This window comes from Nomia melanderi, chromosome 10, assembly GCF_051020985.1.
Source record: "Nomia melanderi isolate GNS246 chromosome 10, iyNomMela1, whole genome shotgun sequence".
Taxonomy (NCBI): domain Eukaryota; kingdom Metazoa; phylum Arthropoda; class Insecta; order Hymenoptera; family Halictidae; genus Nomia; species Nomia melanderi.
In genome coordinates this window covers 15,908,986-15,932,756 of record NC_135008.1, presented here as the reverse complement: position 1 = coordinate 15,932,756, position 23,771 = coordinate 15,908,986, and the positions used below count along the sequence as shown (strand labels likewise).

Genomic DNA, 23,771 nt, shown 5'->3' with positions numbered 1-23,771 from the left:
AGCACAACTAACTAAATAATAAAATAGAATATATTTTACAATAGTTATTAATAAATTTTTACAACAGTTTACAGGATAAACAATTGTCAGGAAACAAACTTACATGCTCAGATTCGTTTTTTTCATTTACAAATACGACATTCAAATACAATTATCTCATTCGCATAGTTTCTGGCACATTCTGTCGTTTCGGTGCATTATATATTTCAATTATGTTTGAAACATTGTAGATTTGTTGATTTTTATAAAATATTGATTTTTAATAACCTACTACATATTTCTATAAAATTCCAAACATCTCAAACTCGATACACAATCACACTCATTCATCTATTCGTATACATTACAAATTACTATCCCTACAATAGCGTAAAGTAATAACTGGGATACCAAATAATTAATAATATATACTTGCTACAGAAGAGTGAGTGATACATAAAACGTCCTAGATTTTCGTGACAGTCAACGTGTTAAATACGGTCGAAATGTGATTAATTGTTCGTTAATTTGAACAGCACGAAAATCGTTTCCTGTGTTCGCGTCACTCGTCGAATAACAACGCACGATTTACCATATTCGCCCAGTATTTGTTAGACTCAAAACATAAATAAGGCACTTATTAGCGAAATCGGTGAATTCCACAAAACAAAAAGTAGAGAAAAATGATGCAACAGCTATACATTGATTTTCAAAATTTCCCTTTAAATAAGAAATTAAATACATATTGTAAAACGTATGTCATTTCATTAATACAGGTGTAGTGTTCGTGCACGCTGTCCAAACGATGTTAGTGGACGTGGCGTAACACTTTCACACGCCGAATTAACCTTGTGTGAAATAGTTGGGATGATGAAAAAAGGCCTTCTTCTTTTCTTGGTCGAAAGTGGACTGTATTTGTTGATTGATAATGAGTGAAAGGAATATGTATGTGTGTACAAAGTTGAAGTGTGTGTGTTGTCCAGTGAGTACAGCCTGGTTAGTAATGAACTTGTGTTGTCTATATGTCTGTCCCGCTTATCATGAGTCTAACTATATATATATATAAAACTAGTGGTGTAGGGCGGTGTCCTTAGTGTCAAATCAGGAAGCTGAAGGATCGGGGTGTTGCCGATTACAGTCCCTTCTGACCTGCAAAGGTACCGGTGGCTGCTGATGTAGCTTTAATCTAAAGAATATATAAACTGTATAAAATAGTATACCTTTGAAGTAATTTTTATTATTATTACAAGTTTTGTATAGTCAATAGAAATTTCTATATTTCGTGGTATCACACCCAATAATAAGAAAATGTATTTTAAATATGAATAGTTAAAAGCCAATGAAGCGTTTTAACGATAAAAACTTAAAAAATTCAAAAAGTGCAGTTAATCTATTTGGCCAATGACCAGGGGCGATTTACACAGTATTCCTCGACAGATTCTATTAACAAATTTTTAAGGTAGATCAGGAAAAATCTATACAGTGAACATTAGATAATTGCAACATCGTCATCTCATCGTATTCCAACCGGATTCCTTTTAATACACTATAGCGTTCGACGACTCGCTGCGATTGAAGAGTGTAACATGATCCGATTATTGTCGAACTCGACAATTTGTACGTCTCTTTTCTCTTTGTAGTCGTTTTCTATGTCCGAAATTTCAATCACTTATTATACAAACAATTACCATCGTAATAGTATCGTGTTTGGTACCACTTTAATCAGGAAAACATAAACATGACGGTGAAAGTTTCATTCATCATAAGTTAAAAATTAAAAAGTTTGGTTTTTTAGTTAAAGGTCTCAAACTCATCGCTAGCTTTTAATGCTTCCAGACGCTTCTACTCTCAGTCTTTCTTTTTCCATCATTCGCGTTGTTTTTTTCTACGTCTGCCATGCTAAAATCTTCATTTCCTGGAGTGGATTCGATTCCACTTTTTCATAGTTGCAACCTTCCGGTCCGTTGAGTGTTGCAATTACCCGATGTTCATTGTAGTACAATGCAAAGTCCTTTTCAAATGTCTGTGCATTTTTGTGCCGACAGAGACTTCTTTACTGTTTGAAGTCGCTGAAGACGTTCACATCTTCTTTTTTGTTAGCAGTAGGAGTCTCTAAAAAATTCTCAAGTTAGTTAGCAACAAGACTGCAGAAAGTCAACAATAAATTCCACATTATTCATTTGTCCTCTATATATTTATTCTTAGCGACTGAGGTCGTCACACATTCAAGAACTAAAATACACCAACAAATATATAGTTCACTTATTTCAGCTGTCAACACATCGAATTTATTCGGAGTTTACAGCGTTTTCAATGGATTTTCACTCTCGGTTTCTAAAATAAATCGTCAGTTCAGTACTAAGCGAAATTTTGGAACAACGATGTGTATACTATTGACAACTTCCTTGATCAAGGGAACGATAGGCAATATGGATATCGCAGTTTATATTTGATACACGATACGTTAATCACGAAATCGTCGGCGTTCTGTTCAAACGCATTTACGGTTCAACGCGTTAAACATCCATATCGAAAATTTGGATCTTGGGCAGACATTACTAAATGAGGTTTGAAATTTGGTGAGCACTATTAATGTTGCGCATTGAATATGGTATTTTCGATCTCGGTTTCACATTAAAGGCACATGGTTACGTTTAATTACTTCATTCTGGGTAAAAGAAATTTTGCAATATCACTCAAAATTTTAAGATCATCTATTTTGGCACTGAACAGTAATTTTTAATTTTTCAATTGAAATGATATGAGAAAATATTTTAGATTTTCTGTGTATACTAAAATATAATAAAAAGATTGTTAGTCTATAATTAATCATAGTTATACTTTCTTTCTCGCCGATATAGCTTGATTTCTTTATAATAAGCATTTTCAACGTCCATGCTACTAGTTTTCGAAATTTTTTTATTGAATATTCTTTTTCGAATATTTCTATTTATTCCCAAAGATATGTTTGAGACTTTGGGTTGTATTTTCTTGGTTTTTTACCTTATATAAAAAGGTTTTTTTTATCTTATGCCTAAGATTGATTTATTTCAATTGTTGTGAGATGGACTCAGTAACAAACCATTACAAAACATATATATATAAGAAGAAAAATGTGGGAAGGGTGACTATTATATTTATATATGACTGTAGACGACTGTAGACGACTGTAGACTAATTTTTGTAATTAGTTTTAGAAATTTAATTCCTATTACGGACTATGTATCATTGCAAAATATTAGTTATATAATTTCTTGTTTTCTCTATGTTTCACTGTTTGACTTGAATTTATAACGATGTAATATCTATAAGAATTCAAGTTTTTACTAATATATTAGATATATATTACAATAAATTACAAATACTATAATAAATTACAGTTAGTGAATCCGTGTTTCAAACATAACTACTAAAATTCCTTCACATATTTTTGTTTTTAATCAAGTCGTAGCTTATTATGCTTCGATTCTTAAAATAAAACTGTTAATGTCAATGGCTTATTTCATTCTACTACAGCCAAATATGAGAAAGAACGGTAAATTAATTTTATTTAGGTCACTCGAAGTGTACAAACCTGATAAAAAAGTAATAAAATTTTACTGTTTGCAGGTTTAAGGGCAGATTTGAAGGACTCTTAATAAACTCACTAAAGATAAGAGACAGTGAACTAGGTCAGCTTTTGTTTCCTTTCATAAATTGTGAATATTAGAAGCGACCCTAAATTTTCGAGTGGCAGTGCATTCATTAACCCATTTGCATCGCTAAGCGGAATATTCTGCACAAAATGTCAGTTCCATATCACCGAACGCAAAATATTCCGAACTGATCGTCCCTCTTGTGGAATATATAGCAATTTTCGTATTATTTCGAATTTGATATTCATTAATATGCAATAGAACTTCTATTATCCGATTCAACCCTTCTGACTCGAAGAACGTACCTGTACGTCTTCACGCACAGCCTATACATCGAAATAAATATTCTATTACAGTTTCATATTTAAAAAATGAAATAGGAAAGTTATTGTATAACATCTAGAAATATGACTATGATATAATTATTATTTAAAATGTATACTATAAGTTGATATAAAAATGGAAATTCGATTGCATGATGATTTGTTAGGAAACATATCTCGTTTGTTCCTCTTATTTTATTTTTTTCCTTTTTAATGCAATGTCCATGCTTAGCTTTATGTATATAAAGTAAAAAGTAAAAAATAAAAAAAATAAAAAATAAAAAATAAAAACACCCGTCTTCTTGCATCCAGAAGAAGGATTTCACTTCCGAAGAGATGATAGCATGTACAAGGCGTGTAAATCAAAATGCGTTCTAGATAGATATTTCACTATATAAAAGCCTAAAATGGTAAAAAATCCTTTCCTAATTTTCATTATGACTAGCAGCAAAAAAATTGTTGTTCAAAACAGTATTTACAAATTTACAAATATTTGTAAAATTCGATTGTATATATTCCGAGATACTAAGGATTATCCAAATTATTGAGTTTCAATTTAACGAACATTTCGGACAGTGTAAATCGCGGAAAATAACGATTCGGTTAGTCGAAATCCTGTTATACAGTATTTGAAATTTTACTATAATTAGTTTTTATACTCTAACTGAAGATCTACAACGAGCTAAATGTATTTCCAGCTCTTACTCAGTCTTCCACACATTTCTATATAAACCTTCCCTAACTCTGCGTCAAACGGTCCTTTCCTCTGAGGCAGGAATCTGCTAGAAAGCCTTACTGACGAATACACTAGCAGATCCTGGATGAAACCTTCTCCTCTTCCTTTTTCCTCCGTGCCTTCCTTTCTATCACACCATTTCATTTCAGCAAGCTTCAAGTTACTAATGGAGGGTAATGGTACATATTTAAACCAGGATAAATTGCAAATAACATCATAATTTACGTATACGTGATTGTGTGTATACAGTATGTCCGTTTTATTCGTCTACAGTCAAATATTTCCGTAATTATTGAAGCCACGAAAAAATGTTTCAGATAAGAGCTATTCAGCATGATGGGAAACATTTAGTAAGCTGTTGCTTTTTTACAGTGTTATTTAAAAAAATTTCAAGGTGAATGTGATTTTTGTAAATTGGAACTACGTAGTTTCATTAATGTGAATTTATTATATTTTTTAATATGAATTCAACGGTGTGTATAAGTTTACCTTTAATTTTAAGAACTTAAAATTTTATTTCGAAAAAGAAGAAAATTACGAATATTGATGGATTTACATCTTTTAATATCTTTTGCCAAATTGCTTTTTTCGAGTAAAAAGAAAAAGGAGAATTTTACAATTTGAAATAAATCATATGAGATCTGTTATGCAAAGTATGTGTCTATGGCAGAGTCAACGGAATGCAAAAGGTTAATAATGTATCGACTATTTTTATAATTATTCGTAGGGAAACTCGGCTTCGGTAGATCTTCTCTTATGTCTATATCGTCTACCGTCTCAATATCGCTAATTCCACTAACTTAAAATATTCAATGATGGCATATTATAAACTCCAAGTAACTTGAATTATTTATTCAAATTAAAGTGATGTGTATAGTTAGCTGATTCTTAGAGTTTGCTTACGCGACAACCTTAGAAAAATGAATAAATGTAAATTAGAAATGTTCCTGATCTTATGGAGTCTCGTTGCTAACCATGGTTTTAAAGTTCAAACATATATATTATTTATTATTATCACTATCTTCATTATGTAAATGTTTACTCCTAATAATATTCGGGCTAATATTTACCAGTTTATTTTTAATTGCATTACAACACAAGTGTTATTACGGTACATACAATAAAATACTTTGTGAGTAATATTATTATTGTATTCAATAATTGTAAAGATAGTCGTAATTCACGTCAGTGTATCGTAAATCAAATACTCCAAATTAATTAGTTTTGAAGTGTAGTATTTTCTTTGTGTAATATCTTTTCTATTTTTTTTATTTATATTCTATTTGAATGTATAGAACCAATATTCATTTATAACGTAACCGCATATCGTATCGCTGTTGCGTATCAACGTAGACAGAAAAACGTTGAAATGTTACGTGTCATTTAATACCGGAAGACACGCAACAGAACCGATCATAAAAATTATACGATAGCCAACTGAGCCAGTTTGCACGAATAGCGTTGTATTATCCCATTGCTCACTTATTTTGGTAGTGCACAGTTAAAGGAGAATCTAATAATAAGACCTCATCTTTCGCGTACCGGTACCGCTGGTATCGATTTTCCGCTTTGATGCAAGAGTACAGTGACGATACTGGCAGAAATCACATATCATTTCGGTGTGTCATTTTGCTAAATGATACGTAACGGTGATACGATACGCAGATAAGCTAAGCACAGGTGGATACTAGACTTTACAGTTTCGATAGGCAACGGAAACAGTCACTTGCTTCAATCTTGTACTCCAAGACCATGCTTGGTTTTCTGTTCCTTTAAACATAGCAGTTTATGTAGGGCACCCACTCCATTCTATCTTGATCCACAAGGGAAGTTATCGAACCCGAAAATTCGAAAAATTGTGAAACTTTGTGTGTAAATAGAGTAAGTCAAGCCTAATTATATAGTTCAATGTTAATAATATTGAACGAACATCAATCTAGGAACAACAGAATAAACTGTGCAATCGATGCCCAGAAACCTAGTATTACATGAAGTTTCTTTTAGATATTTTCTCAAACCTGTGCACTTCTGTTACCCTTTCGCTCCGGTAGCTTGCAATAAATTTTGATCTCTATGAACGGAACGCGTCGCTCACGAATCGATACAGGAAGACCAAACGTGTCGTTAACAAATGTTGCCGAATACATAAAATACAATTGCAATAATGCTTCCAATTGCATTAATGCTATTTTTATGGTGTTCAATTTTCCATGATACTTCATTGTATGAGTGTTTACATTTCATGATACAAGTATTGGGTTGATATAAAAATTTTGACGTCTTTTGTATGTAGCTAAGAAAAAAATGTTTTCTTCGAAGCAAATAACATCTGTTTTCAAACTATTATAACTCTTATAAAGGACACTTCTTTCTTCGTTTTTACTTAGTTTTGGTTTAACCAGCTAACAGTTGAGAACTCTTCTTTTTATTTCATGCAGAAGAAACATCAAAACTTTTACTTTACACAAAGGATCACTCCCATCATAAATATGTATAAATTTACATTATTTAACACTAGAATTACCAAGCAATTACATTGACTTCGTTTTATCTTTCTGAGAATATTAAATGAGTATATTCATTGTGATTTTCATTGGTTTATATTTTAGTTCGCACATTACCAAATCAGATTATTTAGTCATTTCTCTAAGAAACGCTTACATCTCAATGAAGTGTAAAAGAAAAAATCAGGAATAGGTCATTCTGACCTGTCTGGCAGCTTTGAAGTTAACTTGAACTTATCATTATTTTTTTCAGCAAATCCCAAGCTTTATTTTTAATTCAGTATTGTAACGGAAACATGCCAAACGAGTTACGTGCAGTGAGCCAATTAAACCTATGGAGCAATGCGTGTTTCTAACACAAACAATTAGAAACTTAGCAATTGAAATTCGCCTTTAGGTATTCAATTGTTGACTGTTCTGCACGCGTGTGTGAGTTCTGTAGGAAAATAACTTTTCATTACGTTTTACACATTTCTGGAAATTCTTGTAAACGTGGATATAAACGTTGAAAGAGAACTCAAACAATTATCGATAGTGATCTAGTGTCCGCAATAAATATTCATTATTACTTTGTAAGGCAGACATTGAACAGGCGTTATATGTATTTTTCATTGCATTATCATTTTGTATATATTTATCAAGACATTTTTCTAGACAACATTTTCTTGTCACGGTTTACATTATGATAATATTATTATTGTAAGATGTGTATACTTCTTATTTTATACATGAATTACGTGTATATAAATTATATTGTATTATTAAACAATTATTCATTATTTTTACGGAATTATAAGACATATTACTCGGAAATTGTATGCATGTTACTTAATTTCGTAACCTAAACCAATTTTTTTCAAATTTCGTAATTTAAGGAAGTCTAATAAAAAAATATAACCGTTTGGTTACGATCATTCCGAAAAATCATTATGTATAACAAGTGCAAAGTATGATAAAACTTACGATCATCAAAAAACTCCGGATTTTTATGCATTTGTGATAAATTTGAAAATGCAAAATTGAATGGAATGCATACAATACGAAGAAATGTACAAAATATCGAAAGTGTAATGATTTCTATAATAGTTTCTAGGAAGAACTATTTTCTATCATAATTCTGTTTTTCTAGTTATGTTTAATAACACTTGATCGATTTCTTATTCGTGATACGCGAATACTTGCAGAGCTATAATATATACAGAGTTGAGACATAAGCGTATAAACACTAATTCAAAAGTAATGCTACGTTTGATATTTGTGTTCTGTTCGCCTCTATCAAAGAGTTGTTGGAATGTTATCAATATTAATGTCCCTATTGGTATTTGTATGTTAACGATAGTTTGAATGAAAGGGGAAACGACCATTAGAAATATTGCACATGCTTTTTTGAGAACGCTGAATGAATCGGTTTCTTGGTAATAAATTCTAACTTCAAGATAAGATTTAGTCACTCGTGATATACAACTGTTCAAGAATCCTAGTTTATGACCTCTGGAGGCTGCATTAACGGACTTAAGGTGCAACGGCTCTGTTGATCCTTGATTACCTACGGTGTTCTGCAACAAGCTGTTGGGTTCGCGGCAGATATCAAGAATTATCTATATCTTTCTTAATAAATCACTCTCTCGCCAATAGAAGATATAGTCACGAAATTATTTAATAGACGAAATAATAATACGGTCGTAATCAATTATTAGTTGTCTATCCGGTGTACGATGTAAGTCGATACACACGTCCGTAAATTTCAAAGTGTCAAACGCCAGAACGAGAACGCCAGGTGTACCTGGGTATAAATCAAACTCGATTCCTCATAAAGATACAATCTTAGGTAGGCAATTATAAATATTTATATTGCAAACGTAAAGTGTTCTAGATATACAATAGTAAACTTTATTGTAGTTCACGTTTTACCGATGGACATGTACATGTACTATGGGGCACTGTTGGTGATCAAGAGAGAACCCAAAGTAGAAAAACAAATTTGTTAACACTAAAATAACCAAACCAATAGAAATGACGGATTTCAAATTTATTGTTTTACATTAGAAATATTGTTAAGGCGCTTTTATTAGAATTGATGTCGATTTCAGTTAAATTAAAGGAACGAATATATGTATATGTCAATTTAATTTGCATCACCTGTATCTTACAGTTTTGTACATTAATAGTTCAGAATAACAGTGGTTTGACTACTATTTCTGAGTTCCCGAGAAAACAAGCTTTCGTGAAATGTTCTTGAATGAATTAAATACAAATGTTACAATGTTATTAATAATATTAATTATTGTAAATTATTAATATTAGTATTTACTTAACATATAATATTAATTATTGTAAATTATTAATATTAGTATTTACTTAACATCATTATTATCAATGATTAATATTAGTACATGTAATATTCATTAATATTTAATTAATCCAACAAGATTTCGCAAAAGCTTCTTTTCCTCGAGAACCATTATTATTCAGAGCCACTCATATAGCGTACCTCAACACACCAAAATCCATCAATATGATAATCGATATACAGCTTATTCTAATGTTAAGAAGTCAGCACTCGTTTTCTGGTAAAGTTAATCCAAACGATGTAGCGCTATGAACAGTCTCTCGGATTATTTGAGATTCGTAGTAATCTTTGATTTGATAGCTCTTGATTCCGAACGAGTAGAAAATTCTTCATAATCGAGGCATAAGTGATTTACCGATGCATACGGGTCGACAAGCAATTCAGGAGTTCTGCCTACTCATTGGGACGACTATACGGCTGGCTCGAGGAGAGGTGCAGATGTAATTGGATTTTCGAGCGAGATCGATGGTTCGCATTCGTGGCGGCCTAATTAGGTTTCATGAATACCAGTCGAAAATCACGCGGCTGATATTCTGTCAGTCGTTAACCATCTCCATTATTTTCCAGTTGTCACAGTTCGCGAAACTATTACTCGACACAGACAGTAACAGCGATTGCACAGCTGTCACGGCATCTTTGAACGTCACCCGATCATCATTTTGTATTTGATTAAGCAATACACCTTTGATTAAGTAACAGAATACAATTCAGTAGAAGTCTCTCGATAAGCTTCATTAAATCCTGTCGATTATTCTAAGATTTTCTTCTTTTGTTTATTTTTCTTATTTTGCGTATTAACAAATTAACCCCTTGTCTTGCAATTTTCTTTCACAACTGTGCTTGATGAAATCACTTTGTCGTTAATAATTTTATAGAAAAAGAAAATAATTTTATATTTATTTTGTATCTACGTTTACTCTGAAGGCGAACGATTGATAATAGACAAGTAATATTTAACTTGTATTAAAAATAAATGAATAACAATTGGATTCGTCGAATCAAGTTTCTAATTTTCTTCACGAGTCTGACACGATATTATGAAGGAAGAATGTTTTCGGATTACTTGAATACTAATATTACAATTACTATAATATTAATAAGTGATAATACATAGTATTATTAATAATATTGTAGTAGTAGTAGCAGTGTAGATGTAATATTTAATTAAATTCATTAGTTAATCACAATTAATTAGTCGGTTAATTATAAATAAATAAATTATTGTTTATTTAATTGATAGGTTTAATTATAAATTAAATTAGTATTTTGTGTTTACGATTGTAGCACAATACGCAATACTAAGTAGAGTGTTACATACATCTTTAGAATTAACAATAATCCTAAACCATGTGTATAAGAAGTTACTCTGAACGATGTCTGTGACGATAATTATTAAAATCTTATAAAACACTTATATAATACATCTATTTATTAATATACATTCTGTTTTATATTTTTTTGCAGGTGAGCCTGAGGTCCTACAGTGACTTGTTATTATGGGAACGGTGGTAACGTAATTAACCTATCCAATTTTCTCTTATTTACTTTAACCTTTTGATACTGTGCCTGATTATAAATAGGATGTTCATCGTAACGGTGTACGTGGTTTTTAACCACTTAATACTTTCGTTGCGAACGGGTTTAATAGAGAACGCGTGTATGAGACGATAGATGATCAGCCGCGACATATACAACAGGCAATTGAAGCCATGAATTCTAAAATAGCACAAGTCAACCAATCAACATTCCGATAAAATTAATCTTTCTTTTCATCTTCGTTCATTCATTCTTTATCTTTCTTGTTGATTCTTGCTCCAAGCATTGACTACATATACATCACTACGTGTACATTTTTAACACTAAAATTACCGAGCAGTTAAATTGACTTTTTGAAATTCCTTCATAGAAACTCCAAGGGTGCATCTATTGAGACTTTAATTGATTTACAGTCCACTTTTCCTATTGGTAAATCAATCTCTTTAATTATTTCTTAGAGAAACATCTGTTATCTTTTTAATAATTGCAAAAAGAAGACATCAGGATTGGGACATTTTAGTTAGTTATTTTTAGTGTTAATTGTTCTGGCACGGTTTATTTGGGTGCGACACAGCCGTCGGTACGAGTAGATTTATGCTGCAGTTTACTATCTGGTGTCATAATTGGCCATCAGTTGACATATCATAGAAAACGGCAGCTCAACCATTTGAACCCCGAGCGCGCAGCCACCGGTACTTTTGCAAGTCAGAAAGGACGACGTACTCCCTACCTCCACCACAAGTAATGTGGACGTAGGCTAAAAAACTGTCATCGACAACACCCCGATCGTTCGGCTTTTCGATTTGACACTAAGGACACCGCCCTACACCACTATTTTTATATATATAGAGTTACAGACTCACGATAAGGCAGACAGACATGTAGTCGACATAAATTAATTACAAATCACGCTGTACTCACTGGGCAAACACACACATCAACTTCGTACACATATACACATTCCTTTCACTCATTATCAATCAACAAATACAGTCCACTTTCAACCGAGAAAAGGAGGAGGCCTTTTTTCATCCCAACTATTTCACACAAAGTTAATTCGGCGTGTGAAAGTGTTACGCAATGTCCATTAACATTGTCTGGACAGCGTGTACCAACATTAATGTTATTAAATAGGTCTGAGCAAACTGAAAACAGTTAAATCGATAACTCATGCAGATAACGTTAAAAAGTGGACTTGTACTATTTTGGAATTCACGACTTACATTATAATTTTCATTAACGCGTGTTTCATGAGAAACAGATACAATTTTTGTAAACATCGAATTGAGTGTTTCTATCATCAAAGAAAAGTTTATCAATTTCTTCGATATAATCGTCGCAAATAAAATTAAGAAAATCTTAAAATCATCTGCCTACGATAAAGGAGGCAGTGTTAAGGCAGTGTTAAATTCATCTCACAAACTTTTATTCACTTCAGATATTTGAATAATTAAATTGTTTAACTTGATACTGTTAGAATGATTGTACTTTGTTAAATTATTCTATTGCGTTTTTTTAAGGAAACGTAAGAATTCTTGATAGCAAACACCGTAACAAAAGGAATAGAATTTTTTATTAACCTCTTGATCTACAATATCGTGTCAGAATCGTGACGAAAATTTTAAACTGAATTTAACAAATTTATGTGTCAGAAATTTTCTTCAAATATAATTATGTCATTTATTTTCTTCAAATCTAAATTAAATATTACTTTTCTATTATCAGTCGTTACTATTTGGAGTAAACGTAGACATAGAGTAAGTATTAAAAGTTTTTCTTTTTCTAATGAATTATTCATGATAAAGCAGTTCAATCATAGTTAAGAAATAAATCATAGGGCGAGCGATTAACAATGCTGCTTAATTATTAAATATTGTTATTACTTCTTACGAAATATTTTAAGTGTTCTTTGATATCTTCGATGAAAATAGTGTTAAACTAAGTTACAAATCAAAGATTTTTAGAAACTGCATTATGACTGTAAGAATGTTAAAATAGTATTATTTATATATAATTCCAACGGTGCAATTTTAACATTAGATTTAGATAAACAAATTACATATATGTTGTCTCCATCGTATTCAACTTTCATACTTTGTCTTTCGCAAGATCTCTGAACGTATGTACGTCTAAAGTACAAATGTCTGTTCCTGCAGCTATTGGTAATTTATTAACTTCTATTGCTTTTACGCGTCTGGTCTCAAACACGATGAACGACGTCTGGCATATAACGTGGGGCACGATAAATGTTCGCGACGCGACGAAATTCAGTTCCGTAGTAGTTCTTCGTAGTTTGTATGCGTATCGTGATCCTACTTCAAACACTGTTCACGGAGAAGTTATGTAACGAAATTATGTTACGCGCGTGTGGACCCTGTTTAATGCTAAGAATTGGAAAACATTTGACGAGCACGAATACTTATGATAAAGTTATGGAAAGAATTTTCGTTTTCAAGAGTTTGCGAAGTGCATGTACAGGTAAGTATATACATATGTACTTACAAGGAAAGGTATCGAACCCGGAAATTCAACAAATTATTAAACTTTATGTACAAGTAGAGTAAGCCAAGCCTAATAGATTTTGGCTTAAACAAAAAAATACATTGTTCTTTCACGTCTATAAAATTGTAAATTAGAATAAACAATTTTAAGGATTGGTGGGGGTACTTAGAAAAATTTTATTTTGTAAGTTTATGGACGTAAAAGAATACTGTATTTTTTGTGTAACCTCTTTTTTCATTATATTTTACAGTTGTTAAGATAATCCACGGAAAGGAAAATTTGCATGTTTTCAACGGGCGGTTTCACCTCTTCAAAGTGAAATTCGGTACGAAAAAGAATTGCAATGTATTAGACTTGACTTATTCTACTTACACGATGTTTAACAATTTTTTTAATTTCTGGGTTCGATACCTTTTCTTGTCAGTCGAACTTCGATATATCAAATTTCAAGAGAAGAGAAAAAAATCTTCGATGTTTCGAATTATTGAACTTTCGAATTATGGGGGTTCAACGAAAGAAAATTCAACTTAAAGAGATTTTTAAGAAGATAGCAGAACTAGTGATCCTACATACCTAATCGATGCGATGGCCACATGCGTTGACAAATTGCAATTGTGTAAATAAATTAGTGGAATTGACAGTAATAGAAAAATGTTAGAATAGTTATAGAATTCGACTTGTAGGAGTAAAACATTAGGTTTGTCAGATAGTCTCGTCGCATTTTTAAATGAAACCTACAGAAAAATTTCAATTAAACTTTACTAGGCTGTGATATTACACGAAATGCTGAAATATCAGATTTTGCGGAAAAAAGGAAACTTTATTTTATGTCCAAAAAAACGTTTATTCAATCAAAATACTGTACGCTTTATTCGATTCGATATACTTCTGCCCACGTGTTTTTAATGAATATATTCCTTTTTTGAAAAATTCTGAGTCTTTGTAATTAATAAACCCTAAAGACATCGTTATAAACTACTGTTTCGGGTTTTCCACGTAGCTCATTTTGCAAAGAAACATTACGGGAACGAAATTTTGCAAATCAACGCTGCACTGTTTTTTCATTCACAGTTATATCCCCAAATGCTTTGCTTATATTTTCAACGATTTTTGCAGTATTATTTTCAAGTTTGAATTCATATAAGAAATTTACACGAATGTGTTGGTATCCATGTTTTCAAAAAACGATGCAAGAAATAGTTAATATGCACAATTTGGACAAACTTTTTGGCAACAAGTTACTCTTATGATCAGTGAAACAATGAAACTGTTTAAGTTGTATGAAAAACAAAGAAATAACACCAACAAGTGTATAAATATTTATGAGTAAGAAAAATTCGACATTTCATATTATAGGACCTAATAATTAGCCTGTTTACATATTTATTAGTAGATACATTATATTACAAACACCACATTGAAAAGTAAACCAGCAATGCTTTTTGAAACGAAATAATTTTTCGAGTTATAGAGGTTCGAGTGTAGTACAACTATAGAATCGAATTTATAATGTTATCGACATTTAGGACACATGTGCTGACGTTCTTTGTCGAAATCTCATCGTGCCGCGTTATTTTCTAACGCAATAATACGCACGGGACCATCGAGTTCTACGGATTCAACCGAAATTCACAAAGGGACGCTGATTCTCGCTCGGTTCTGCAGATATTTTATCGCTCACGGAAAATTATTCCGAAACCTGTAACTTGTTCTCCGTGGCAAGCAATCAGCATAACTGCAAAAGGGGTGGAGATCGAATGGAGGGGATGCCAGTTAAGGGTTGAGCTTGTCGCTCGTCTAATTGCAAATGCGAACTTCTATGGGGATTTCGCGAAATTTCGGAAACGTACGGCAGCACTAATTTCGAGGGAATGTATAGCTGTTAAATTGTCGAGATGATAAATAAAGGACACTTAACGCGGTATTTTCAAGGCCTTCTATTGATCAGTAGCTACATAGGGTACGGTTACTTAACACGTTGACTGCCACGGTGGTCACCGATGACTGGAGCTTCCGTACCACTTGAAGACAATTACCATTTGTCAGATAACTGACGTCGAATGGAAATGTTCAGTAGCGTAAACAACTAGATAATAGTGTGACGTAAGAATCGCGATATCAAATAATAAGTAATCGTTCCTTTTATCTTTGCTACGAAAGAATCAGCAATACATAAAACTCTGAAGTGTCTCGTGCCAGTCAGTGCGCTAACACATTGTTGCCCAGCAATTTTACGCAAAAATGATTCTATGCCAACGGTTATTATTTCCTAATTAAATATGAAAGTGAAACAATCTAAATATACTTCAATATACTTTATTTATTTATCTACACAATGAAGTGAAATGAAACTTTGGACATATCTTCTATATAACTTTGAATACTTTTCTTTTGCAATATTCTATATTGTCTTGCGTTTAAAAAATTCAGATGGCTGATGCAAGTGCAAACACGAGTTAACTTGCAACCGGTCAACAATGTGTGAATTTAATAACGTAGCAATAGCGCTTCTGATGACACGAAAATGTACATTAGTGTCAACAATATTAGTTCGCATAGTCAGATTTAATTACCGACAGCTTAACGATGTAGCTTCTCGATAAATAAGTTCGATGCTACTTTCTTATAATTTTTGATACATGTTTGTAAGACTCTAGAGAAAAATATTATAGATAATTTCTTGTTCCCTCTTAAGTATTTATTCTGTAAAATTTAAACAATTGTTTTCTTGAAGTTATACCGTACTATATAATAAGATTCACCGTACAGAAGTGACTTTACGTGAAGGAGTAGTATTTACAACGAATTGGTAACTCGGTTACTGAAATGCAGCATAACTTTCAAGAGATACGTGCTGTAATAAGTTTCATAAAGTATCGATATCAAACTTGTATTCGTAATAAACACGTCTGACCTTTTATATTCTCCGAAGTAAATGTTATTTATTTCAATTTCATTTGTTTATAACTTCTGAATAACGCGTTTCTAACCGAATTTCAAATAACATTTTTTTCTTATTTCAATTGTACGTGTCAGACCCTGATACACCTATGATTCAGTTTGACTCAGTTTATTTCAAAGAGAATGTATTTGAAAGATTTAAATTATAACAGTTTCACTGTTTGATGAAATACTGCATTTCACAATTGCTAATTGTGTATTTGTACACATTGGAAAGTAAGAAATTTCAGATTTTCTTAGGTTTTATTTCTTTAAAATCCAACATAAGGAATTATATGTATTATTATTTTTTACATAATTAAAACAACTAGATTAATTGTGTTCTAATAAATTTTTAATTTGTCAGTAACAAGACGTAACTGGGATTTCTGTTATTCTATCATATAATAGATATTTTCTTCTCCATTATTGTTCTGCCTGTCTGACGGGCACTACAATTGGCAGATCATCGTTTGAAAAAGTGTTCAATTCTTGGGAGTTTAAAAACGAAGATGGGACTAATTACTGTATATTTATCTGTTTCTCATTTCATACTGTTACCACGAATCAGCCTTTAAATTCACTCCCACCTGTTGCCGAACATTTGCGTATATGCGTATATCTGTAGAATGCGTAATGTTTATATTACAAGTACTACTATAATAGGGAATAACAGTTCAAATTCCATATGCAAACAGAAGTCAAAAGGAAAGAAGAACATTTCTTCATTTACTTTCATTTGTAAGCAGTTGGCACATTTGCAGGGAATCCTACGTAATAATACCTTTCCTTTCTCTTCGTTGGAAACATTGTTAAAGATCCAAAATAGCATAGTTAAGGATTGCAGCTACGCCCAAGTTTCTAATTCATTAAGGTATACACTTAATTCTATTTTTACTTGATAGACACGTTCCATGAAAAACAGAATAGAGAATATAAGGAAAATAGAGACTAATATTTTCTGTAATAATGATTACTAATATAAACCTATAGAAAAATAGAGATTGGTTCTAGACTGAAGAAAACATCAAAATAATACAATAAATTATATATTATACTATATATAACTATATATAACTACATATGAGTATACTAGATACTGTACATAAATTAAATAAATAAATAACTATATATAAATGTATAAAGAGAAGACGATTCGTGTCAAATCAAAATCGTGTAGAAACAAAACCGTGTATGTTATACACCGAGGCACCTCCTTTCAGAGTATTTAGATATAATAGCTAACGTTAGACCGCTTATTCCAACGGTGATTTGCATGTGCGTTGACGGGAAAGAAACACCCGCGAGCGTTCCCATTTTGCAGCATCTAATTGCGTGTAATAGCACTTGCAAGTATTTATATGTGTATCAGCCCGTTCGCGTGCCACCGGCATGAAGATGATCAACCCACGTAATAACTGCATGTATGTCGATCGTGCTTCCTTGACAGGGCCGCTTCTCCCCTCTCATTATCCACCCCATCTTCGAAGCCTTCGTTTTGTCTCTTTTCGCCGTGAGCGCAAGCGGAGGTAATCAAGGTGATGAGCAAGCTCAGTAGTGGTTAGTGACATCGAAATGGCACGCGTGCAGAAAAATTACGGGTAACAGCGCGCGCTGAATATCTTTTGTATTCTATCTTTTACGATCTCCTTTTTCGCACCCTTTTATCATTGAATTAACACTAGGTTCACGGGCGTTTATTGTACAGTTTATTCTATTGTTCCTAGAAAAGTTGACATTCGTCCATTTGGATTTTAAAAATTATAGAGTTAAAAATGGACAATTAGGATACATATTCGTGTAATTGGATCAATCAAAATCGTCTAAAAGATTTACCAAATAATGTTCATAAAATTTAATGTGCGTTAGTATGTTTGATCGAAACTACGATACTCGAAGAAACACTGTTTGTCAAAAATTTGGGACCAATATATCGTTTAAAAGGAAAACTTACATTTTTATAAACAACTTTTATTGGAGAATTTTTGTGCGTGACAAAGAAACGTGGACATGTATGAATTAGTCAAATGAAAAGGTATATAATTTTTGTTATTTTATTTTATATATTTTTAAAATATATAAATTTTAATTTTTATATAAAATTTTAATATATTTGTAAGATATATAAGTTTTAATTTGTGACGTTACATATCAAGTACTACCAAACTTTTGACTGATAGTATACATACAGTAACTCACATACAAAATCGTACATCATACAAAAAGATACGTTTCGTATTGTGAAAAAGTTCAGGATTAACTTGAAAACGAAAATGCAGCGAATACACCTCACCCTCGATATACGCGAGACCCTTGTTACGCGGTAAATTAGAACACTATTTATGCGGTAGTTTCACGCACGATCTTAACTTACGCGATCTGAAGTTAGCGACACCTAATAAAATGTACTTTTGTTTTCTGAAATATCATTATTACTACATATTTCTTTTGTTTGGCCATGTGAAACAATATGTATTTCTAAAATTTATACCAGCTTTTCTTTCCAATATTTTGTTTCCTCTTGTACCGACAGACTCCATTTCGTTCGCGTAAACCGAATCCACGTGGAACGAGTTTTTCCTTCCATATTTATTATGTAGCAATATTGAACGAAAGTAACCTTTATAATTATAACAAAAATAAAGTTACTGTTACGTGCACGCAAACTTAAACAGTAAATGACGTAAGTATAGTGCAGTTCCGACGAGTTGACAGACTACCTACAAGTTAAGAAAATAGAAATAGAGGGGAATTCTTCCACTCACGATGTCCGGGCCTCCTTAGTCTTCGTCGCATGATTGTTATTGACCGTGTGGCAGTAACAAAGGACAGAAGCGAGATTGAACACAACGGAGTAAGGTGAAAAGATAGAGAACGAAGTTGCCGGCACTATGAACTTTGATCTCTATCGTTAAATCAAATATGTTGATAAACATTGTCGAATAAACACCTTCGCGAATCACTCGGAGACATTGTACTATACTTTCAACGCGACTTTACGCGGATCAAACTATTGTTAATATCTCATTAATTATCAAGTTTAGGGCGTATGAAGGTCAACACTTTTATACTCAAAATTTGATACTCTATCGATTTATGGTACAAAAATTGGTCATGTCATTTAAGAAAATTAAAGTGACCTTGAAATCTCTGAAACGCTTCCACCCACAAAAAAACACGCACCTTATAAAATATGCTCTCTGATGCCATTTAAATCCCATATATATGCAAATAAGTCCCTTCGCTTTTTTTTCCAAATTCAAGATTTTTTTCCCTCATTCTCTATAACCTTTTCCCATCTGATGGCTAAATTATAAATACCATCCCTGAAGAATGACGGTGGCTTGCTGATTATGAAGTCATCAATACATTTTCGGATATCTTCTTTCGACTCGCAGTGCTCCCTTAACAATTGGTATTGCAGACTTAAAAAAAAATGATAGCCTGACGGGGCTAGGTCGGGAGATTATGTGGCAGGACTTCTAATCTCAACGCATAAATTGTGTCCCGCAATGTAAAATCACGTGTCTTGTTCCTTGTTTCGTAAAATGCCGTTTCTGCTCTAGCTGGTCATATAAACTCATTAATTAATTTTGACAATATTCGGCAGTTATTGTTCTTCCAGGTAATAGCAGTTCATAATGGATGATTTCTCGGAAATCCCACCATATAGACAGCAAACCTTTTTGCAATGCCAGTTCGGTTTTGCCACTGAAATAGACGATCATCGTCTTCCAAATGAAAATTTCTTACTTTAAATCTTTGTTACCATTTTTCGCATGTTCTGTAAGATACAGAACATGCTTAGAGCGCTCATCACGACTCTTCTTAAAAACAAAAGAACGCTCTTTCAGATGGCACCACAATTAAGAAGTAATTCGAATTCAGTCAGTAGTTATGATCGTACAAAGAAAGGGGGAGAAACTTATTTTCATACCTAATATATGTGTATATATTTAATATAATTAATAAATATAATTTTATAGTTTATCAACATAAACTTCAATCGAGACACTGATCTAAAGTGAGATCCAATGACCAGACATGATCAAGTGCAAGCGTAACCGGCGAATATTAAAAGTCGATTTTCTCGAAAACAAAGCCTCGTATGAAACAATTTTATTGTATATTTTCGACTTATTTTTTGACATAGAATCAAAACCTATCTGGTTGTGCCACCAGTTTCATGACACCCTCTACATACAGTACTTTTGTTTTAAATAGAAGCATTTACGTTGAAGTGATACATTGAACTTCAGTAGTTTCAATACAATACATGACATTGTACGCTTACGGCGTACTTTTCCCGTGATATATCATTTCGCGCAGCCTGCAGATAATAAGTCTTCTTTAGCTTCAACAGTTCTTAGTTGTTCCACTATGAACGCGTCAAAGAACGTTTTTTATTCTTACTCTGATCGACGCACAGGTCTCTTAGCTTCTATCGCAGCTATAAACCTACTGTTACATGTGTTTTCATAGCTTTTTACAGCATTACGTCATGGCGATATAGGATTTATTTAACAATAATTAGATTAAATATGTTAACCATTTTTAAAGGAATTAATAGTGTAAACTACAGCTTCGCAATTGTACAATTCAACACACAATGAATATCAAAATCAATTCACGCTCTCTATTTATACGTTCAGACTCGATCATTTCATTCATACAAACATTCAAATATGTACATTCTCATTCGCACACTTTCTAGAACATTCCATCGTTTTCACTAATCTTGTACATTACATACTTCAGCTACGTTTAGAACATACTATAATTATTTATTTCCTACAATATTGATTTTATATAACGTGTCGTATGTTTCTAGAATCTCTCAAACGTCTCACACACGATACCCATACTTACACACACTCTTTATCCACTCATATACACCGAAAACCACCATCTCTATAATGATTTTTTGTTTGCTTTTCAATTTCTTTTTTAAATGACTGTATATAATATCATTTTCTCTGATAGGTACGATGCATTAATCGACAGAGAACTTCAAATTCCATTACAAAATTTAAGAATACACTTCTAAAAGTTCATTTTTTTGTCTTCAAAAGAATTAAAAAAATTCGATTTTACATATTTTTGAACAGAATGATTAATGTATTATATATCTTGTGCAATTGTTAAGTTTGATAATTACAATTAGAAGCTTAATTTGTAATATATGTTTCGTTGTAAATTTGAGGTGTTAGATTAACAGTTACACATATCATATGTAATTTTTGAGATTGGAAATTTCATTTCCTTTTTCAAAATTAGATTCATTTCATTTCAATCGTCTATAATTTCTCATTCGTTTGAGTTCATTGTCGTCTGCAGTGCACAGAAATATAAACATTTCCTATTAAATTTTTTCAGATAAAAGGAAGTTAAATGTTGCTAGACATTCTAATTAAGTCTAAAATAACTGCCCCTGCTTGTGAGTTTCGCGTAGCTATCTAACCGAAGTATAATCTTATTTCAGATATTGTGCCGTGCACAACTAATTAAAGCATAAATATTTCCGCAGAATAATCTGAAAATATTACAGAAAGTATGAACCAGAATTTATGAATTAACTAGTTCTGTCGAGGCTGGTATTTCAGAGTCTCCATTTTCTCGTGATCGAGGATATACGAAGCATATTGAAATTGATGGCAATTTTGTTGTTTTTCCAAATGTAGATGTCCAGCCCGCCCCATAATTCTACCACCAGTGCATTCAGTTGAAAGCGAAAAACTGTGGTTAACGAGAATAGACAGGAACTTGATCCAGTTTATATACCAGCTAATCTATATATATATATACATACATATATACGTGTATATACATACATATGTATGTTCGTACTATAAAAAAAGATTGTAAAAAGTGTAAAACTACAGTTCTACAACGTGTTTGGCTGGTAGAATATCTTTTCATGATAATATTTATGTTGGCTATTAGTGTAGACGAAACGAGATAGTCTAGACCGCTATCGTAACCGCTATCGTAACATAACTTGTTGAGTCTGGTACAGCAACGCTAATAAAATTGTTATCAACGATACAGTTTCGATAAGTTCTGAATACATATTCCTATATAGTGAAATTAAGGGCAACGAATAATCAGACTTATAATCCGTTTCATTTGTTTTGCGCTAATTACCCTGCATCCTGCATGTTGTTAGAAACATGTAGCTGTCCATAAGAATTAAAAAATCTTAAGAATAAATTACTATGTCTATCGATTCGAGCGCCTCGTAAAATACTTCGTTGACCTTTAACCCTTGTGTTGGCAGCCAATGTGTCTGCATTTATACAAATTTTAATATAACATTTTGTTTTATAGATATATTATATAGCAAATATAATAAATATAAACATTATAAAATCAACAACGTGTAGTAGGCGATTAATTAAACGTAAAGTAAACAGAATAGATTTCGAGCGTTCACGTAAAGTGAGTTACAATGACTGTTCCGTCCGATGCGGAATAAAACGGCGAAAATCCTCGAAGGTTCGTTTATGACATGGACGTGCCAACAAAATTATTTTCGGGATTATTATTAAATCATGGTAAAATCATTTAGTTACTCCCGTATTTTTATACAACACCTACAGGATCACACTCGCAACCATCAAAATCACTCGGTCATTCAGTTACCATCAGATATTACCAGATATTCTCAGACATTCAACCGTTCGGAGTGACGAGATATTATACATTCATTCACACATTCAGTCAAGTCCATCGTTCGGGACAAACATTCAGCCGACATTCACACACTCAGTCATTTTCAGTCATTTTTCTGTTAGATCGTCAGATCCTATCAAATTCTACAAGTCCATCGTTCGGGACAAACATTCGATCAGATCATCAGATTCAAAGAGATTCTACAAGTCCATCGTTCGGGACAACGTGAATACTCCTTTCAATTTCGGGAACTGCGGTCCATCAGTCGGGATTTAACATAATCGATCTAATTGTCCAATATTAATTTGGCGGACAAGTGTCTAGAAGAGTCGCGTACCGAAAGGTTACTTCGGGATTTACGACCTCGAACAGAATTATAATTCGCGCGGTAATTCGTGACACAACGAAGACACACTACCCTTCGTACAATGACTGACTAAAAACAAAACGCATGCGGCGTTCTCCCGCGGCATGGAAAACGCACGTCTTCCAGAAGCACATTGCTGATCATCTATTCGTCGCATTCTATGAGAAAAGGGTCCGGACCACTACAACATAAAGATGTAGAGACAATGGAGATTCTTCAACATTAAA

At 32.5% G+C, this 23,771-nt stretch overlaps 1 protein-coding gene and 1 long non-coding RNA gene across 15 annotated transcripts in view; one reads left to right on the top strand and one right to left on the bottom strand.

Annotated features, from left to right (window-relative positions):
* Positions 1-23,771, top strand: part of LOC116428670 (uncharacterized) — a 340,086-nt gene that overhangs the window by 181,938 nt on the left and 134,377 nt on the right. The window contains exon 1 of one of the 14 annotated variants that reach the window (XM_076371675.1): positions 13,288-13,541. The exons of 12 other annotated variants lie outside the window; for them this stretch is intronic. In XM_076371675.1, coding sequence (XP_076227790.1) covers positions 13,361-13,541 — 181 coding nt within the window. In that variant the 5' untranslated portion in view covers positions 13,288-13,360. Of the gene's footprint in view, positions 1-13,287; positions 13,542-23,771 lie in introns of those variants that run through there. One more of the 14 variants, XM_076371674.1, reaches the window with a different exon arrangement.
* The window catches only part of LOC143175017 (uncharacterized), a 66,819-nt gene that overhangs the window by 4,637 nt on the left and 38,411 nt on the right, over positions 1-23,771 (bottom strand). The gene's annotated exons all lie outside the window — the stretch shown is intronic.